This window comes from Fringilla coelebs (genome assembly GCF_963513975.1).
Source record: "Fringilla coelebs genome assembly, chromosome: 3".
NCBI lineage: Eukaryota > Metazoa > Chordata > Aves > Passeriformes > Fringillidae > Fringilla > Fringilla coelebs.
In genome coordinates this window covers 81,935,996-81,955,707 of record NC_140030.1, presented here as the reverse complement: position 1 = coordinate 81,955,707, position 19,712 = coordinate 81,935,996, and the positions used below count along the sequence as shown (strand labels likewise).

Here is a 19,712-nt window from a genome sequence, read left to right as displayed (position 1 = left end):
CACTGGTCCCTTTCCTGAAGGTTAATGGGGAAGGGTTGGTGCAGAATCCAGTTCCTGCCTTCCTGACACACTTTGATGCTCTGACCCCCTTTGTGTGTGGAATAGAAATGACCAGCTTGAGGCTTGATCAGACCTCAGCCTCCTGTTGTTTCCCATCAGCTTATATGACTCTCCTGGGCTTCTGTGGCTGGAACTGCTCTTTTGCTGCTGTGCATAAGGAGGCACTGTGATTTATGAATCAATTAATCACTGCATGCTGAGGAGCTGTTCACGGTAGTTAAACAGTGAAAATAAAATGCTTGAGTCTATAATAAAGACAGATCATAATGAATATGACCCTCTACCAATGAATTCTCTCCCTCCCTATGTTATGTCCCCTATCCCCTTTCCCAGCACAGCCAAATTATCAAGACATGAAATTTGTCTATCTCAATGCATGGGGTTCATCAAATTACTTAATTACTTGGTAAGAGTGCTGTCTATTTGTGGGGTTTTTCCCCGTCACACAGACATGCACTCTCTGATTTTGCTGCTAAAGCTGTTAAAGCCACAAAGATGAAGAGAAAAAGATTCTGATACTCTTGATTTTAAAACTTTTTGACTACTCATAAAAAAATCCACCAGTAAGTCTCTAAAAATTAGGGAGGGGCAGGTGAAGTCTGTCCTGCCTGATCTGTAAAACCACGGGAATGTGGTGTGAAAATTCCAAGACATATTTCCATCAAATAGCTGTCACTTTTTGCTCTGTGCACACATCATAGCTGTTTCTAAAACTGTGTGATACTGTAAGAACCAGGCCAGTTTGGTGACAAGCCTGCTTTAAGATTGCTGTTTGGCTTCACAATTTGCACTTCAGTGATGGCAGTCAGATCAGGGTTCATGTTGCCCTGTGGGCAGCACCACTGATGTTCAAATATCTACCCATGAGGTAAGGCTATGAGACAAGAGGATTTAAGCCTGATTATGTGGTTTTGCATCAGAACTATCCTTTCAAATAAGAAAATAATTATTTACAGATTATTAACTCTATACATGTTTTATTTTTTAAAGAAAATTTTTACTTTGATGTTATCAGCAGACACCCAAAATAGTGCTAGAACTTTCATTAACAAAAAGGTGGTTTGTTTTCATTTTCTTTTTTCTTTTATTTTTTTGAGCTGTAAAGTATGTTCTTGGTGAATGACTTGATCTGCTATCTATCTGTTTTGAATTCTGAAAAGGATTTTTGAGAGAGTGATGGCACTTTTTTTTTTTCCCCTGCTGTCTTTGAAGTGTTAAATTTTTGTTGCAGAGTATTTCCTGGGTTTTCTGAATACCAAAAGCTGAGGTTGATGAGTAGATGGATTTGTGAACCTTGCAACAAGTCCACTGGCTATAGTGGAACTGCTCTTAATCTCACCTATGTAACTAAGAGCAGATTTCATTCAAGCCAGAAATTAGGTGCAGTGGTGTGAAGCAGGTTAATTCCTTTTCTCCGCCATGCATTGAAGCTTGCAGTGGATTTATAATATTTGCCACTTATCAGTAAAAGAATTTTTCCTTTCCAACACAATCCAGTTTCTCAGTTTTGTTCAGCTCTGCTGCTGGCATATGTTGACTATATCTAATGGCCTCTGTTTGCATTCTAAGCTTATCTCATAAATTTGCTTTTGAAATGCAGTTATAATGTTTCACTGTGGTGACTGTGGTTAAACATTTCTCTCCTGTCCCCCCTTACCCTTCTCTGTTTGATTTTTAGGACCCAGGTTTCTCATCGGTGATTCACGAGAAGCTCCAAGTTCCCAATACCATTCGTAAGGCGTGGAATGAGAAGGACAACAGATGTGATGTTTGTGCCACACACCTGAACCAGCTGAAGCAAGAGGCCATTCAGATGGTGCTGACCTTGGAGCAAGCTGCCAACTCAGAACATTACGATGCCTCACCAGGCTCTCCCCCACCTCTCTCCAACGTCCCCACGTTGGTGAGCCCCCGGCACATGGGCAGCCTGCAGCCCAGGGACTGGGCGTACGTGCCTGCTCCTTATGCTCCATCTAATTACACAGGCTTTGTTGCCAACAAACACAGCGGAAAACCCAACAGTCTAGGAATTGGAAACGGGGTGGAGAAAAAAAATGGCTCTCCTGGACACCAAGCCAAGGTCAGCTTTCAAATGGCCACCAGCCCCAGCAATGGTAATGTTCTCAACTCTGTGGCTATCCAGGCCCACCAGTACCTTGATGGCACCTGGTCTTTGTCAAGAACGAACGGAGTCACTCTCTACCCCTACCAAGTAAGTATTTTCAAGTAACAGAACATACTTGTTTTCTTCCCACTAAGCTGGCAGGGGCATACTAACACTGTTTGTTCCCGTGGGGGTAGGAGTTGAGCTGCCTGTGTGAGTGAGCGCTAGGACAGGGAGTGCTGTAAATCACTGTCTCCCTGATAGGGGATTGAGTTGGGGGAGACACAGATCAAAAGCAGTATTAATGAGAATACCTTCTATGAATTCAGCTGTTACTGATAGCAGAACCCAGATGTTATTTTTAACGCCAGAAAACTAATCATACAGTATTTTCAATTATTTGCTCATGCAGTCCTCACTCACTTTCACTCAAAATACACAGTCAGAGCAACAGCTGGGAGCCAGCCACACTTGGTTACTCCAAGAGGAAAATGTCACTAGTGCACCAGTGATTTCTGAGCTGGTATTCAGGAAGGATCTTTTATTCCATCCTCTGTGTGTGTGATAATTTGGGTACATAGAGCAGGCACTAACTTCTTTGACATGTTTTAGGTTCCCTACATTCTTGATGCCAGCAAGTTCAATGGGTCCAGTAATCTCCAGATTCTAGCAGTTCTAGGAGATTTTAATGTACTTTTCAGCATGTTCTTTTCCTCCTCTTTGGTCTATTGTTTTCTAGTACACCACACCTGTAAACACTTGTAGAACCCATCCCACCACAAGGCCCTGAAGAAGCTTTTTTTGTGTGACAGAAGGTGGGCTTTCTGACACACCTAGCTTCAGCTGGTGGGATTTTCAGAGTACTCAAGCACTTTCAGATTGTGACATATGCCTGTTCTTCACAGGTTCTCAGAAATGTCCCAGCTAGCTTCCTTAGGCACGTAAATAACTTTGAAAGTTGGTCTTTCTACTAAATTATGAACATATTGCAAGATAGATCCCTAAATTAATATTTAACTTCTATTAGTATGACTAACTGATATTATAGCCAGAAAAAAAGCGATATTATTCATAAGCATTAAGATATTGTCATGCACCAAAGCAAACTGGGTAAAACCAGAAATGAAGTACAGTTATTTTATCTGGAAAATATGTGACTTTATGCTTTTGTGGATTTATGCTCTACTGAACCTGAATCATTTTTGAGTAGGTCAGTATGTGATCATAGTTTTGATCTAAGAAAAAAAATGTGATCTATGTTTCAACTAAGGAAAAAAAAAAAAAAAACCTAAACAAAGAATGCAGCTTAACAAATCTGAGTAACTATTATTTTTATTGGGAATTTTTTTTCCATTTTACTGCATTCACAGTCTTTTAGGTTCATGTTCTGTGAAAATGTGGGGTTTTTTTACTTTTTATAATGTTTGAATTTCCTTGATGATTAATTTTGTCTTAAAAATATTCACTAAGACACATCAGTCTAGACACAGAATTGTCTAGACTGATTCTGTAGTTTGGGTCCAGTTAAATTCAGGACTCTTCCCTACCCTTGTTTTTCAATAACCTTGAAATAGAAAAGATTGCCTGCTCTCAAGACATCTCTCAGCCAAAAAAAATCCAAAGCCAACAGAAAACTCAAACGAAAGCCCCAACTAACAGCAAAATAAACAAAAATTTATGAACCAAAAAAACCCCCAAACAAGCGTAACAATGCTGGTCTGTGTTAGAATATGTTGGTTGTAAGTTTCATATTTTTCTTTAAGATTCTACTCCCAAATGTTAAAATTCTCACTGTAGTCAAGTTGCCACATTTAAGTCTCCAGCTGAGAAAAAATAATGTTTTTTTCCTTAAGCACACTAAAAGGATGTGTTTGTTTACATAGTATCTGTGTTAGAGTGGGAATTAGTCAGATAAGAAGAAAAACTTCGAAAAGTAATTTGTTTGTTGGTAAGATGCAAGATTTTCTTTTTTTCTGCTTTTGTGTGCAGAAACCAGTCTTACTTGCTATGCATTTTCAAAACATTTTAGATCTCTGTCCCACATAAATACATTTTTGTTATGCACTTACGGTTGCAAAACTCTGCTGGGGAAGAGCACGAGGAAGATGAATCTGTCATCTCATCTTAATTAGAACCCTTCTTGATTTGGAGGTGAATTAAAAAAAAGTGGCACTCACCTACTAACTTGTGAATGTCTATATATTAAGTTTTCTTGCCTTCCCTTAAGAATAGTGATTAGAAAAACTTCTTTGTGCGTTAGCTTAGAGGAGTAGAAAATAATTTCTTGTGATAAAAAGCCTTGCACTTCACACAGAGGAGAGCAGTACCCTTCCACATCATAATCTTGTTAAATAGATGTCCAGAGAGAAGTCAGTTTCATGGCTCTAGACTTAATGGCACCTGTAGTAGACATCTCCCGTTGTAAATCAGCTTTTGTTAGACAGTCTGGATAACTTGAAAGAAATGGTTGAGTACCTTGAAAACTGATTGTGATGTCTTCCTTGAAGTATCATGAAAAAAAAGAGAAGACATTAGTTTGAAAGTGATGCTCTGTGGCTCAGAAGTGACTCACAGCAATTTTAAGCACCAAAAAGTATTCCTACAGTTTCAAGTTGCAGGCTGTTACTCTTTTTTTAGCGTCTTCCCTACCAGACTGCCTAAAATTAGAACCTTGTTATGGGCAGTTAATTACTACTTTTGTTTCAGTTCCAGTAGAAAACCAATAAAAATAAATGAATATAAAAGGGAGTGTTTTGATATTGTAAAGCTGAACTGCTGCAGTAGTTTAGGACAAGTCTTAAATGCCACTATTTTATTAATTTTGCAGACAGAGCACTTTCCAGTGAGGAGTAAGTAAAACAAATCAGAATTTATGCATTACCAGCTTTAATAATGAATTATGTGTTTAAAATCTGAAAAAAAATGGAAGTGTACCAGATTTAACTGACAATGTGTGTCAGATCTAAAAAGTTTCTAGTAATTTCATGGATGCATTATTTGAACTAGTGAATGGAGTCTTCTAAGAACATCAGAGGAATAGCTGCTAAGAATTTTTTAGGCAAAACTGATCCTACTTGGAGCTTAGGAGATGGTGTAGATGACTGCATCAGTTCCCACTGTCCCTGTTTTATATGATTTCATATTTAGGCACTCCTTGAAACAGAAACAAAAGTCTGGTTCTAAAGATCTGTGAGGTCCCCTAGCCCTGACTCAAAGCAGGCCGAGGCAAATATTGGTAGTAGGTACTTCTGCAAAACAGGGAATCAGAGGCAGGGAAATGGAATTGATTGGTCTTAAACAAAGAGTGTGGCCTATTAAAACCCTTCTATGGAAACAGGAATGCTGAAATGGTCAGGGTAAAACCGACCTCTTTCTGTTTCATACATGTAGGAAAATACCAGCCACAATTTGGTAGAATTTGATTCAGTCTGAAAATAGTTCTCTTTCCATGCTGGTCAGCAGGTAGCATTTGTATGCCTCGTGGATCAGACTGTTTTGACACTTGTAAAGAGTTCTGTGGATCTCCCTATCATTCAAAGGGATTTCAGTCCTTCCCTGCTCAGAGAAAACTCTTTAAATTGTTGAGGTTTTACCTGAGAAGGCTGTAATTATTTGTGGAGCTGCTGGTGTGAATTACAGGATACCACAGTGTTAAGTACACTTTTGTTAGTTACCAGTGATAACTGAACACTTCCAAAGAGGAAAAAGCCTCTTTGGGCCTGGGGTGCTAATGTAGGAATGAAAAATCCAAATTCCTTAATGAAATTATTGCTTCTTGTCATTTTCATAGAGAATGCAATATTAAATTTAATGCATAACACTTTTATTACTTTATTATCACAAGCTGATAAAGTAGCCAAAACAAAAACACCACATTAAAGAATAAGATTTGAGTCCTTAGGAGTTCAGACTGATTCAGGGTTTGCTTTCAAAGGGAAAGGGGTTGATAGTAGTGACTAGATTAAGCTGGTTGCACATTTTCCTGGAGTCAAAGCCTCCAGTTTTTACTAAAATGTTAAATTGCCTGCTTGGCTCTCATGTTGGTGTGCCTTTAAACCAACATCATGGTAGTAACTTCATCATGGTGGTAGCCCCAGAACATAAAACAGTAGGCATTTCCTTTGTCTTCTAGTTACCCTCCTGGATCTGCACAAGAATCTTTCATATCTTCAAGTAGATAATTTCAAAAGGCAAACAAAAGGAATTTAGCACAGTGTGTTTGGTTGATTTGAGCGATAGGAAGGTCAGAATGAGCCCAAGAACTGGAAAAAGTCAACAGTTCCAGGAACAATTTAGGCCATACAAGGGAATGATGGGTAACAGAAAATGTGGAGGCTGATGTGGGTGAGCACCTCCTGCTCCTGACCTGGAGGCTGTGAAGTTTGCTTTTCGTAAGCAACAAAACAGTGCATGCAAGGATTTGAGTAGGGGCATTGTGAACAGAACATATTCACAGAAATAATGTTCCTTTCTCCCCAGCACTTAAAAAGACTCTTTTCACCAAAAGTTTGGAAAATTAGATCTTAAACTACTGAGAGCCTCTTGGCCTCAGGCATAATGATCTCAAACCTATTCAGAATTATAAAAAGCTTTGTTTGTGTACAACTGATGAAAGCCTACAATATGTGCTTTCTGTTACCTCTTTATGTGTAATGTGTGTTTAAAAGAACAGTTCTCTGAGAATGTACCAGCTTGTTCTGGAGCATTGCTGTGATGAATGATTTGTTTGGAGTTTACTTAGGTCGTGGCTGTCATATAACACATCAATTCCTTCAGGCCCAGGCTTTTAAAAAGAAACTGGTAATGATTGGATTTGGGTGCAAGATGGAGAACCAATACCTGTGCGGGAGGTATTGCCATCCAGGATTTTGATTCAAAATTTTTTCCAAACCTTCGCTATATAATTTATTTCTCTTCTGTTTGCTGGTGCTTCTATTGCTTCTTAGTGTTCAGCAGAATGAAGATAAAATGTTAATGATTGCTCCATTGGTGCCAGGGTAATTTAAGTATCTTCTAAAGGATATAATGCAAGGTACAGAAATCAAGTTACATGCTCCATCTGCAGACCAACAGGTGTCTTCTGTAATTATGCCATGCTTCCTAGAGCCGGACCTATTTCACCAAAGCATCTTAGCAGCAACAAAAAAAGAGATTTGTATACTGACCTTTCTAGTATTGTGTTTTTCTGTAACCACACACAATTCCCTGAGATACCAAATGCTGGAGGTATTTTGCCTTTGTGCAGTTAGGCTTTGGTCCAGAATTTCTGGGATGGCTTATGTTTCAAAAGCAGTTCAGTCACCACATGTATGAGACCCATGTTTGACTGTGATGGCTCCCTGAATGCAGTAAAAACCCTTTTGTTCCTATTACGGTGAGCTCCTGAATGATGATGCTGAGCAGATGTATGCAAATTCTTGCACTGATTTTTTTTTTGTTTTTCATTCTGTGACCTGGACTCTTAACAAAGTGGCTCCTTAATCAGACTATATATTGAAAGTGCAAGAATTTTATTTACAAAGATTGTTTGACTGGGCCAAGAAACAGATTGTCAAACAAATTCATTGACACTGAAATTATATCCTTACTTGATTATCTCCATTGCCCTCTTCCCCCCCCCCCAAGCATTAGTTGTTATCTCTGAAGTAGCTTTCCTCGGGCTAAAAGCCTTTTTAAACCAAGTCACTAATAATTAGATATGACCCCACTAAAGTCAGTGTATGTCATCAGCTGACATTTTGCCATGATTGTTTGATCATCCAATTTGTATATTACTGGAGTTGGCTATTTGTATTTCATTCCTCCTGTCTACCCCTTCAACTAACAGCCCAGTTGTATACTGCTTTTCTAATATCCAGGCAGGAAACTGGAGTCTATGTGAACTGTAGGTGAGGTTTATTTTTTTGCGTTACTCCGGCATGATTTGATCTCTTACGGCATTTTTATGCATGGCTTAATGACCTTAGAATCATTACTTTTCCCCTTCATGATGCTGGGGTGACCGAGGGAAGAAAGAGGTAAAGGGTATCCCATGGACTGAAAAGAGCTAAATAGGCTTATCCTGCGAATATGAAAACCCCGTGACTCAATTGTGATGTGAGGAAGAAATCTGGACTATTATAGGAGTGAGTTAATCCTGCAAATTAGTAAAAGCCAGAAGATCACAATTAGTGAGGATTTGTAGTCTTGGTTTCCTTCCCTGCTTGTAGCTTAAGGATTTTGTCCATGTGAGACTAGTTTCATTTCTTAAATAATAGCTGTGCTGATTGCTTGCATTAATTGAAAAAAAATAGAAACTGAGAGGAGGTGTTTCAGCAGTGAGAAAACTGATGTAGATATGGAATAGAGAAGGGGGAAGACAAACTGATACATTGAGTCAAAATTGCCGTTTTATTTCCTATGATGTAAACAAGGTGGCACAGAACTAGAGAGAAAAATGGTCAGCTCCTGCTTTATTTCATAGTTTGAGGACACAGAGAGCTAGAACAGCCAATTTGGAAATTAAGGGAAATACACTTTTTATGCAATGTACAGTTTTTTGGAACTTACTAGAAAAAGTATTAAGGCCAAAAGCTTAGGAAAATTCATAAAACGATTATGGGCAATAAAAAGGTTCCTTCTTTATGGTATTAGGATAAAAAAAGTCAGATATAAATTGCTACACAGAATAAGGTATTTGATATCTTGTGATCTGTGGAGAAGGCACCTTTAAATCCATCCAGTATGTAGGTAAGGACTAGAGTTTCTGAAACTGTCACTGAATCTTGCTGGCACAGGTATTACTGGGTTCTCTGGGAGGAGGATACTCAGTGCTTAGATGAACTCTTTGTCCCTCTGTTCTGAAAGTGGGTGAGAGGTGCTGTGTTTTGGAGGGAGGCCTGTGATAAACATATCAGTGAGAAGTGCTTTTCCAACAGTGTCTACAGCATTTCCAGGGTTCCATGTAAATGTTGTACTTATATTTCTTACAATTGGACTTGCAATTACAGAATTGTACTTAAAATTCTGTACATTTCAGAATTATTTTAACTTTTTTTTTATTCCTTACTAAAGTGTGCGAAGAGTCTAAAAGTTCTTTTGGGTTGAATCATTCATCTGAGAAACATTTTGGTCTTGTGGGTGATACTCCTGTATTTTACTGATTTTTCATCATCTGTTGCAAAGAGAGAGGAAAAAGCAATGTACTAAACCAAAGGCAACTCATTCTAATTGAGATCAGAAGGAGGGAATGACAAAGGAATTGGAAAGCAATTTTTAGGAGCTTCCCTTTAAATTCCTAAGGGATATCACTCAAAAAAGACACAAATCAATGTACTGTCTCATTGACTAAGACATTGGCTTCTCACATTGCTTTAAATAAATGGGACATAGAATTAAGGTTAGATTTAGAAACACTGTATTTTTGTGCCTTTTGTAGAATTCTGTTCTTTGACTTCTTCTTAGAAAAGTATTTGAGATTTTAAACATGGAGAAGTATGTTACTATGCAAAAAAATAAACTTACAAATCCTTTTGCTTTAATACTATGCTGTGCTTGTAGGAAGTAATGAAAGCATGGCTGGAGACTCGTGTAACTCTGAATTGTGGTTCCACAGAGCCATCATGTAAAACCACTGTTTTCTTTTCTCTAAAGTGCTTCTGAAATGGCATGAGAGAGGGAACATCAACTTCTTGTTGGGCCAGTTCGCTTTAATTCAGTAGATTTGAGTTAAAGTGGTTGGTTCTCCACTTACATTCCAGGGCACTGAGGACTTAAGAGATGGGTGTTGTCAGACAGAACACATTTGGGACCAGACCCTCTTCTGTCTCACTCCAGGATAATGGCTTTGCAGCTGACATGGCTACATTGGTGTGATACAGATAAGACTGAGAGCAACATCAGCCCTGTAAGATCTGATCAGCCAGAGTATGACAACAGCTGTGGTGATGGGAGAAAATATGGCATCTTGCACTCAAAGGGGCCTCCACTTCTCTTTTGGGTTTGTGAATGGGGAAGCTTGTTTTCTCCATGCTCTTCTTGTGTCACCCTGCTCCGAAGAGTCTGTTGGAACTCTTGACAAATGAAAGCAGAAACCTGATTGTCCAGCTTTTTTTGAACTTTGAATGTGTCAAGATGTGTTTTATGAAGTAAAAGGAAGTATTGCATCTGTACAAGGGTAAGAAAAAGCCCCTCTTAGTTAATGAAAACATCTTTTAAGAAATTGCACTTCACCTTTCACTTCCACCTAACCTCTCAAACAGAATTCAGAGCTGCTCCAAAGGTTAAAGGAATGGTAATGAGCTTTCATCTTCCAAGAGGTTGGTTGTGTACTCATTGTGGCTAATGTTGCTGGCAAACCTCAGCAGAAGGATCTGTAGTTCCTCCTTGTATGAGAGCATGGAAGTTACCATCGCATCTGTCAGTCAGGTACCTGAGGACTTGGGTTCTATACACCAGGAAAATCTCAGGTGTGACTTGTAGATGTGAGTGTGAAGTGACTATGGTGCAACCAGTGCAAGGTCACAGTTGTGTGTGTTGGTGTGTGAGTGAAATGTTTCCATTGTGAAAGCTCTTTGAATCAAATACATGCATCTGTCAGCTTTACTTCAAATTGATGCTTTTTTAGCTTGGGAAAGTGGCATGTATAAGTGCATATTAAATATTTGCCTAAATTTATGTAAAGGCTAGTGGGAAGGGCAGAAAAAGAATTAAAAGTTGAAACTCTGCTTGATGAAATCACTTCTGCTTCCCTGACTTGCTGTGGCTGCATGCTCAGTGTCACTGGATGATTATAAAACACCTGTAATGTGAATCCTGCCAGTTCTTTACATCAAGGCTCTTAATAAAAGCAGAGTTTAGGCTTGTTTTTTTTTTTAACCCACTTTTTAAAACATATAGTGATATACTCTTTCCTGTAAAAGATAGATGACAGATATGGTTTATTATTACTTTCCTTCCTGACAGGTTTCAGGCTGCTGGAGCTAGGCAATGTAGCTGGATTTAAACACAAATCATAAGCACAGTCATCTCTTTGTTTTATTCTTGTATATTTTCTCGGTTATTGCAGTGCCACATAGAAAATGGAAAATTAATTCAAGTGCTATTAAAGAAATTATAGAGAGTGCATCACAAGAAAATGTAATGAGATACCATCACTGCTTAATTGATCAGTCTCTGTGATCCCTGAAGACTTCGTGTGAAGTTTGTTGCCAGCATGCAGGAGGTAGAAAAGGATGTGACATGATTTGTAATTGTGCGATTCCGATACATCACGGCAGTGATCGGAGACAGGACTGACAGGGAAAATGCACTCAGAAAGATTTGTCTGCATTTGCACCAGTTTCTACAGAAGTCATTTTGAAGAGTCTTGCAATTCTAGGTAGGTTTAACTGAGGCTTAGTTTGCACACTTTTTGAGATTTCTAATACTTTTGCTTTGAAGTAATGTAAACCAAAAATAGTATTGTTTGCTCTGTCCAGTAAATAATATAACAAGACCCTATTCAAGTGACTTAAGAGAACAATGCAGCCAAAGGTTCCTGGCCACCTCGCTTCTTTGACAAATTACAAGAGCATCAGAGGGTGTCCTAAAGCTTATCTATTTTATTTTTCTTTTAGATGTAAATGCTGAATGAGGGATCAAGTTGTTTTCATGCAGCTGAGTGCTTTGGAGGGAAAAATCTAGTTCTCATGTTACTGGCTTTTCATTGTTTTCCGTCCTTAGTCAGTCGTCACAAGGGTCTTTGCCTCTGTAATCCTAAATGCCAGGATATGCCATTTGCAGCCAGGATTTAGTAGTGATGCTTATGATCTCCTGACTGTTGTCTTGCACTTCAGAACCTTTCTAAAGATCCTTTTAAACATTGCCACAGCCCAGTTTATCAAGATTTATTCCTATTTATGTAAAAGTGGATGAAATGCAGGCACCTGACCTGCTTTAGTTCAAGGTTTTGGAAAGGGGCTTGAGAGAGGGGTGCTATGTATGTGCAGATTATGAGATTTTTCCAATCTCAGTGATGTGGATTTCTGTGCTTCCTTTTCCATTCACTGCTCAATCACCTTAATCATATATTAGGAATATTTGCTACTTCTCCCTGCCATCTCAATGCTTTGTCTCTGAAGCAGGGACAGTTGGCACCAGTGCAACGGGCCATTACTTCTGTGGCCTCTAGGCATTTTATGATTCAGTGAATATGAATAATAAAGCACCTTATTTCTCCTCTGTTCTCCGGGGAAGGTGATTTCAAGTGTGGCAGTGGAGGATTATTATGGTTTGATTTCCTTTTGAACATGAGAGAGTGGGAGGGCACCTCTAAGTTATAAACACATAACAGAAATACTAGAAAACAACTGTTTTACTCCTCAGTGTCCCCTTCTATCTGCTGGAAAATTTTATATTATTCATGACAAAAAAAAAAAAATCTTTGCTAATGCTATTGCTGCTAGTTTTCTTTTGCCCAGTTTGAATACATTGAGTATAAATGTCTCTTCATAATTTCTTGAAGAATCTTTAGATGCTACGTCAGAAAGCTAAAGAACCTATCAGTAGGCACAAGTCTACTACAGCAAGAGTAGCAAGAGTTTGTGCTTAGGCCATTAGAGAATTTCTTCCCAAGACTTTTTAAGTCTTGCAGGGACATGGAGTGAGGAAAAATGAAATTTTACAGGGAAACATATAATGTAAACCCAGTTGTATTGGTAAATATAATATTTTGCAGACTTTAAAGTCCATATCTCTAAAATGAAAAAAAATTCTTGGAGGGAGGAAACAAATTTTATTGTGCTGTGCTGTATATGTTTAGAAGTGGATGTACAGGAGGGTTGAAGGATATGCCTTAGGTGGCTGCTATGCAGCCTGTGAAGAGATGAGAGAATAACCTTTTTTCCTGTTACACTCAGGACAAAAAGGGCCTTCTTGTCATTTCATGTGTTGAGGTTAGCTTTTTCTGTGCCTGCCTGAAAGAATCAATATCAGAGTGGATTATGAAACAGAAATCATAAGGGCTCAGAACAATTTAAAAAAACATTGGTAACAGAAGGGACTGACTAAAAATATCTTGCTGGTTGATTGTTTTTTGTCTTCAAATACAGCTTGAGCTGGAATTTTTATCAACTGTGCAGAGTTCATCCACTCTGCCTTTTACAACAAGCTGCTACTGTGCTTTCTGAGAAGAAAAGAAACTTGCAAATAAGGACTTTGCTTTAGTGGGATTCACTTGAAAGCGTGCCCTTGGGAAAGGAAAAGACTGTAGAAGTTCTAAATTGACCTCTGAAGTTTTTAGGTTTTAGTACTTTGAAATATATTTTTTCAAAAAGCTCCTGAGTCCAGGATATATCTTTCTTGTTTACTCTGCCTTTATTTCTGACTCTATAAAAGTAATTTCAGGAAATATTAAAATCCTTTCATTCTCCTACAGTAGTCTGTTTTTCCTAGGGTGCCTTACAATAATGCTTTTTTTGCTGGAAAGATGGAAAAAATTAGTTTGAAAAAGCAATATTTTTTTTGTTGGGTGTTTTATAATCAGCTATTCATGGTGGATAAGACTGAACCCTTTGTGAATGAACCCCATTGTCCATAGGGGACACTGCAGTAGCATCAGCAAGCATTAGCTCCAGAAGGCTTGGTTGTTATCCTGCATATGTGGTACTGCTCTACATTTTGGAGCTGGTTCATGCCCATCTTGTCCTAGAGTAAATGTCTGTGCAGGATGCCTTATGAAGTGCCTATAGTAAACCTGGTGAAGAGACAGTGGGACCTTTTACTTCAGTTAAACAGATTACAGCACTATACTTGCGCTAACCTGTGGTCAGTGATCCTTCTTTAGACGTGTTACTAGTGAGCAGCAAATCAGTCCATGATGCTCTATTTAAAAAAGTAATTAAAATAGAATAAAGAGTTCCTTTCAAAAATTAATTTCAAAGTAGCTTCTGAAAACTTTGCAAACCCACTAAATAAAATGGAGGGGAAACATTCAAAACAGTTCATGTGCAAAGAAAAGTTCTCAGTGCAATAAGCCAAAATTAAAACTGAAGATGACAATGAGACATTTATTGCAGTTCAGAATAGTTTACTAGAGTTCAGATGGTGTGCTTTGTTGTTATTATATTTGAATTTCATTAAATACATTTAATTAAATCTGTTGCAAATCTGTTTTATCCCCAAGGGGCCAGTTAGTATAATCCTTCTGTTTGCTTACAAAAATATCAACCAATTGTTCCTGCACTAATTTTAATCACTGTTTATTTTTAAACAATAGTGAAGTAATTTTGTCTGTTTAGTTTCTTGTGCAAAGTCCTTGGAGCAATGAATTTTTGTTGTTGTTTGTGTCCTGTGTAGAAGAAAGTTTGTATTCATTATCAGAGTGTTAAAAAAAAAGATAAAAAGGAGAAAAATAAGTACAACTGTGCCATTTGAAGTTAGTTTAGGCTGACTTTAAAGAGAAAGAAATGAATGTCGTTGTTAAGACTTGATAGTATACTTCCAGGCAATAATAAAAAGGAACAAATTCTACTAGTAAAAATTAGGAATTAATCCTACAAGGATGCAAAAATTTAAATAATGACAAGAGTCTTAAATAATTTACAAAGCACAAATCTACCTGACATTAATGTAGATCAAAGACAGGCAATAATTTGTAACAAAAGCTGGAAGGGCATGCTGTGGATAGGTACTGTGAACAAGTTTTGCTGTGAAAATATAAACACAGTGTAGCTATGAGTAAAGAGTAAAGAATTGCGAGTATTTACTGTGTATGCTGCATTCCAGAGTTAAATGCATTGGGCAGCAAGATGCATAAGACCTTGCATATGACTGTCTTGTATTTGTCTTCTGCAGCACTTTTCCTAGGCAGCAAATCATACACAGTCATTAAAGCTGTGTGGTGTCTACCCTTGGTTTGATCTGAGTTCTGTTTTAGAGGAAAAAAATTCCTGATGAGTCAGGTTGTTATTTGTCCACTCAAAATTGCCATGATAGGTTATACTGATGGAATTTGAAAGAATATAATCTCTTGAGGAGTGATTGCTATTGTTAGTGCTGCATAGTGCTGAATGGATATTCAGTTGTTCTCTCTCCTGCATTTTCAGAAACAGCTGTAGAGCACACCCAGAGTAAAGCCTGTGCCCCTTTCTCTCTCTAATTAATTTTTCAGAATGGTGCAGTTTTGAGAATATGCGTGTCTGTTGTCTGTATCTCCCAAATTGATCACCGATTTTTTAAAAATCCCATCTGAGAATAGTAAAGGAGTTATGTCTCAGCATTTTCTAAAAAAGAGTAATTTAAAATCAGTGATGAGAGCCAAATATTGTTCTTCATCTGATCTTATTCAGCTGGTCAGTGGAGATGGGGATTGGTATTAATTACCCAGTCTGCAAGTGAATGTGCACAAAATTAAAGCAGAGAATGGACAGTTGGCATGTTTAAAGTTCTTAGTGTACAAAGGCCCTAAGGGGACACGTGGGAATGTCATCTTTGTACTGTAAAGCTGTCATAGTGAAGATGGATTATGATGGTTCCTGCAAACCAAAATGCAAATTGCATATACTGGGGACAGATCATTGTGTGCACTTGAATTAAATGCTAGGTCAGCTTTGGATAATGTAGAATTGAGTTAGAGCCTGGAAAACGGTGCTTAGCTTGGATTCCTTCAAGGCTTGCAAATCTAAGTTTGAATGGAATACATGACAAGTTGCAGCAAATGAGAGGAGACAAAACCACGGTTAGCTTGGAAAATGGGAGTAGGAGCATATGTAAAAAGCTGAGGCTGTTCGGTGCTGTGTGTGAAAGATCCATCCCATTCCAAGTGGAGTGCCATACCGAGTGTATGTCCTGATGGTCACAAGTTGATCCATTTATGTCACTGAAAGGGAACCAGAACAGAGAGAGGCTCACTTACTAACGATTTAGTATGCACCAACTAAATTTTTATCTGATTAAGTCAAGTTGAGGATGTGCTTCTCCTCTTTTTTTTTTTTCTTTCATTAGCTGAGAGGGCAATAAATCTAGAGCAAACAGAAGACAGCGTAGCATAACTGAGCCCCTTGTCAGCCTATGGAATTCACCCCAGGAAATGGCCTCCAAGTCAAATGCTTACAGTTGGGTGATTTTTATGATTGCTAATAACAGCTGTAGCTATGCAAACTAAGGTTAATAGGGCAACCAAATGTATGGCTTAAGGCATTCACCTTCAGAGCAGGAAGCAACTGTTTCTGTCCAGTTCCTGGTCTCATTTGAAGGCTCTTCTGGAACCTTTCAAATTCTTTTCATGTATTCCTGTTAAAAGTTATAATTGTTGCTGTAATAAATTACTTTTAAAATGTTAGTAGGATTTTTTTGTTATTAACATGAAAGAAAGATGTGTTCATGTATTGTGACAGATTAGAAAGACCAACATTGTTAAATTTATCGAGGTCACTCCTGCTGATGCGCAACTTCTGCAGAACAGTCAGGTTTTTTTTCTTTAGCAAAAAGAGCTAAAGACTCCTCTGGAAATGAGACACTTTCATGGCTGCTCCCATGAGCACTGGGCACCCGATATCAGCTGTTGCCCCATCTTCTCATTGGTACAGTGAAGGAAGGAGAGTCTTCAAGGGACTATTCATAGTAGGGGGACAAAAAAGGGCAATTTGGTTGTTGTGGTATCTGCCAGCACTAATACGATTAAACTTGTGTCAGCAGTTCATAAAAAGCTGATAGTCATGATTTATTTCTGATGGGGAAGCCACTGGAATGGTACTAGTTTCCAAATAGAAACTTTCTAGATCCCTGGGGGTCAAACCCATGCTCCTTTCCATGAGCAGGTAGGTAAGAGACCCGCCAGGTGTGTACTGATCTTAAACCCCAAAAAAGGGGGGGCTAAGATCTTGCTCACCTTGAGGTGAATATGTGCGTGGACTGAATCTGCATTATGCCACATGCTTATGCAGCAATCATTGCAGGAATCCCTAAGCCTGTCAGATGATTTTTCCATGCTCTCAATGAAGTAGTTCTCTCTCCTTGTATTTTTGTGGTAGAATTTAACCATATGTCTTTACTTAAATAACAACTAATGATTCCACCTATGTGTGGATAAACAAGTTGTGGCTTTTATTCCTTACTCTCTTGCTAGCTACAGAAAGAGGTTCCTTTCTGGGTCAATAATGCCATTTAAGTTAAGCCCACATGCTGTCACACTCTGGTAGCTTCTAGAGCTGTTCTTGTCAGCTGACAAGTGAAAGGTCAGTGTCTCACAGATTGTTGTTTGTGATGAGGAAAGAGCTACAGTAAGATTTGAACTTCTTATGATGTCTTGACATTGCTGGCAGTTGGTGACTGATCAGAGAAAAGAAAGCTTGTTTTCATACCAAACGCATTACTCCTGCGTGCAGTGCAATAGAGCTGTGCCTCAGCTTCAGAAATGCAGTCACTTCATTTAACTGCTGCCCCACGTGTACAGACAGGAGTCAGACATACTCATCTCTCGATTGCTGCACCAGTTATTTTAGCACAATTAGCCTGGCTGCTGAGGACTCAAAAGGTGGCTGATGCAACAAGGGATTACAGTGAGAGTGCTGAATCTGGATGTATGAAAGCAGCTTTAACTGAGTCACACAAAAGAAAGGCATTTTCTCCTGTAAATTGTTACTAATCTGATAGAGAATAAGTCACAGTGCAAAAAGATCTGATTAATTTCCAGCTGCACAGCTTTATAATGCAGCAAGATATACAGGTAACAAAGAGAATTAATGACTTCATAAAAGCAGATTTTAAAAAAACTTCTGAAAGCTATAGGCAGCCTCAGCTTTCCGACAGATTGATATGTTATTGCTGTCTTCTTGACGAGAAAGGAAGCAGTTTTATTGTGTTGCTGCACAGTGCCTTTTTTTGCATTGCTAAAATGCTTAGAGACACAAAATTGAGAACAGAACCTCTCTTTGCTAGCTGATGTTCCTATTTTTCATTAGCAGAGTTGGTATGGGAATATGCCAGCTGAGAAACCTTACATTGCTGTTCTGTCAGCAGAGGCTTGGCTGGTGGAACTTTGTGAATGAGAGGCATACGTGGGCCTGGCTGGTGGTGCTTTACTCCAAAGGGATGGCTCACAGCCCTCCAGGAGTCTGCCTGTGGCAAGTCTGCTTCACTGAGGGCCCTCTGGGGCAAGGAGGACCTGCATATTTACACCCCAGAATGGCTATGCAGCCTGTAGCTTCCTTTGGGAGAATAGAAAAGGCTTGCACAATCCTGAAGGGGCATGAGAAAACTTGGAGGGTATTGAAAAAGTTCTGATGGCTCTTGTGGTTTTGTAACAAGGTAGAGGCCTTACCTTTCAGAAAATAGTTTGATAATTAAGAAGCAGCTAATAAATAAAATTTGCATGCTGTGTCACTCTGATTGAAGGAGTACTGCAGACTTGATTCTACTTCTGTACAGGAATTGAGTTCACTTGAGGTAGATATCCTGTCCTGAATTCAAGATGTGTTACCTTGTCATAAAAGGAAGTCTGGTTTGACAAGCAGGACATCTCCTCACAGAGCCATGCTGGCTGTGACCAATGACTGTGTTGTCTTTCAGGTGTTTTGCAATAACCCCCAGCATTATCTTCCTCATGATTTTACCATTTCTCACTGAAGTGAGACTGAAGAGCCTGTAGTCACCAGGGTCATTCCTTTTACCCTTCCTAAAACTGGGACAGTGTTTTGAAGCTTTTGGTCAATCAGGACCTCAGGGATTTCCAAGACTGTTCAGCAATCACGATGACATCAGCCATCCACTTGAATAGTAGTCTTGGATAAATCCCACCAGGTCTCTTAGAAGGATCCAACTGGACAAAAACTCCTCTTCTGTAAGGCAGAACTCTTAACATGTAAGAATTTGAGGAAAGTGTCTTATGGAGAAGGAATCCACTATTATTTGGATGCTTGATCAGCCTCTAAGTAGCTAGTCTGCAGAGGCTGAGACATTCAGCGATTTGTGGCAAAATGTTTCGTTTAATGAGCTCTTGAGTGTGCCATGGAACTAAATATAACATACAGCTTCGATGGGAAGATGTGCCCATGCCTGCAAAAATTTGGATTTCATCTGTGCTGAAGAGTGCACTGGATCTGTGTTAATAATAATAGTGATAATGATAGTCATCATCATTATTATCTGCTTTATAGAGGGACATGGGAGGTGGCTGCAATAGTCAAAAGTCATCTTTCTTTTGGACAGCAGGAAGCTGGAGGTTGCAATTAAACTCTCCATGCTGTCATGGTAACTAATTTATGTTTAAATAAAAGTAGTTTATGCTAAATCATGACTCTGATTTAATACAAAGCATAATCAGCATTCTTACCATCCCAGTGATTACCTCTTTGAAAAACCTCACTCTTTCTAAGGTGCCTTGTTTTGTGTTTACCCACAATCTGTGCTGTTACAGTAGCCCCTTCTGCTAGATCAATATATCAGATTTTGTGTGCAAGTTTGTGTAAAGCAGGAGCAAAGTGTGCACAAAGATACTCTCTAGAGTTTCAGTGCTCACAATGAACAGTGCCTTGCCTTCAGTAAGCAGCTTCAGGATGTCTACATCCAAGAAAGAATTTGAATGCAGCAG

At 38.8% G+C, this 19,712-nt stretch overlaps 1 protein-coding gene across 1 annotated transcript in view; it reads left to right on the top strand.

Annotated features, from left to right (window-relative positions):
- KIF26B (kinesin family member 26B) overlaps positions 1-19,712 on the top strand; it is a gene marked incomplete at its 5' end in the record, with an annotated part of 268,074 nt that overhangs the window by 83,093 nt on the left and 165,269 nt on the right. Inside the window, one exon of the mRNA XM_084203673.1 lies at positions 1,739-2,272. Coding sequence (XP_084059799.1) covers positions 1,739-2,272 — 534 coding nt within the window. The remainder of the gene's footprint in view (positions 1-1,738; positions 2,273-19,712) is intronic.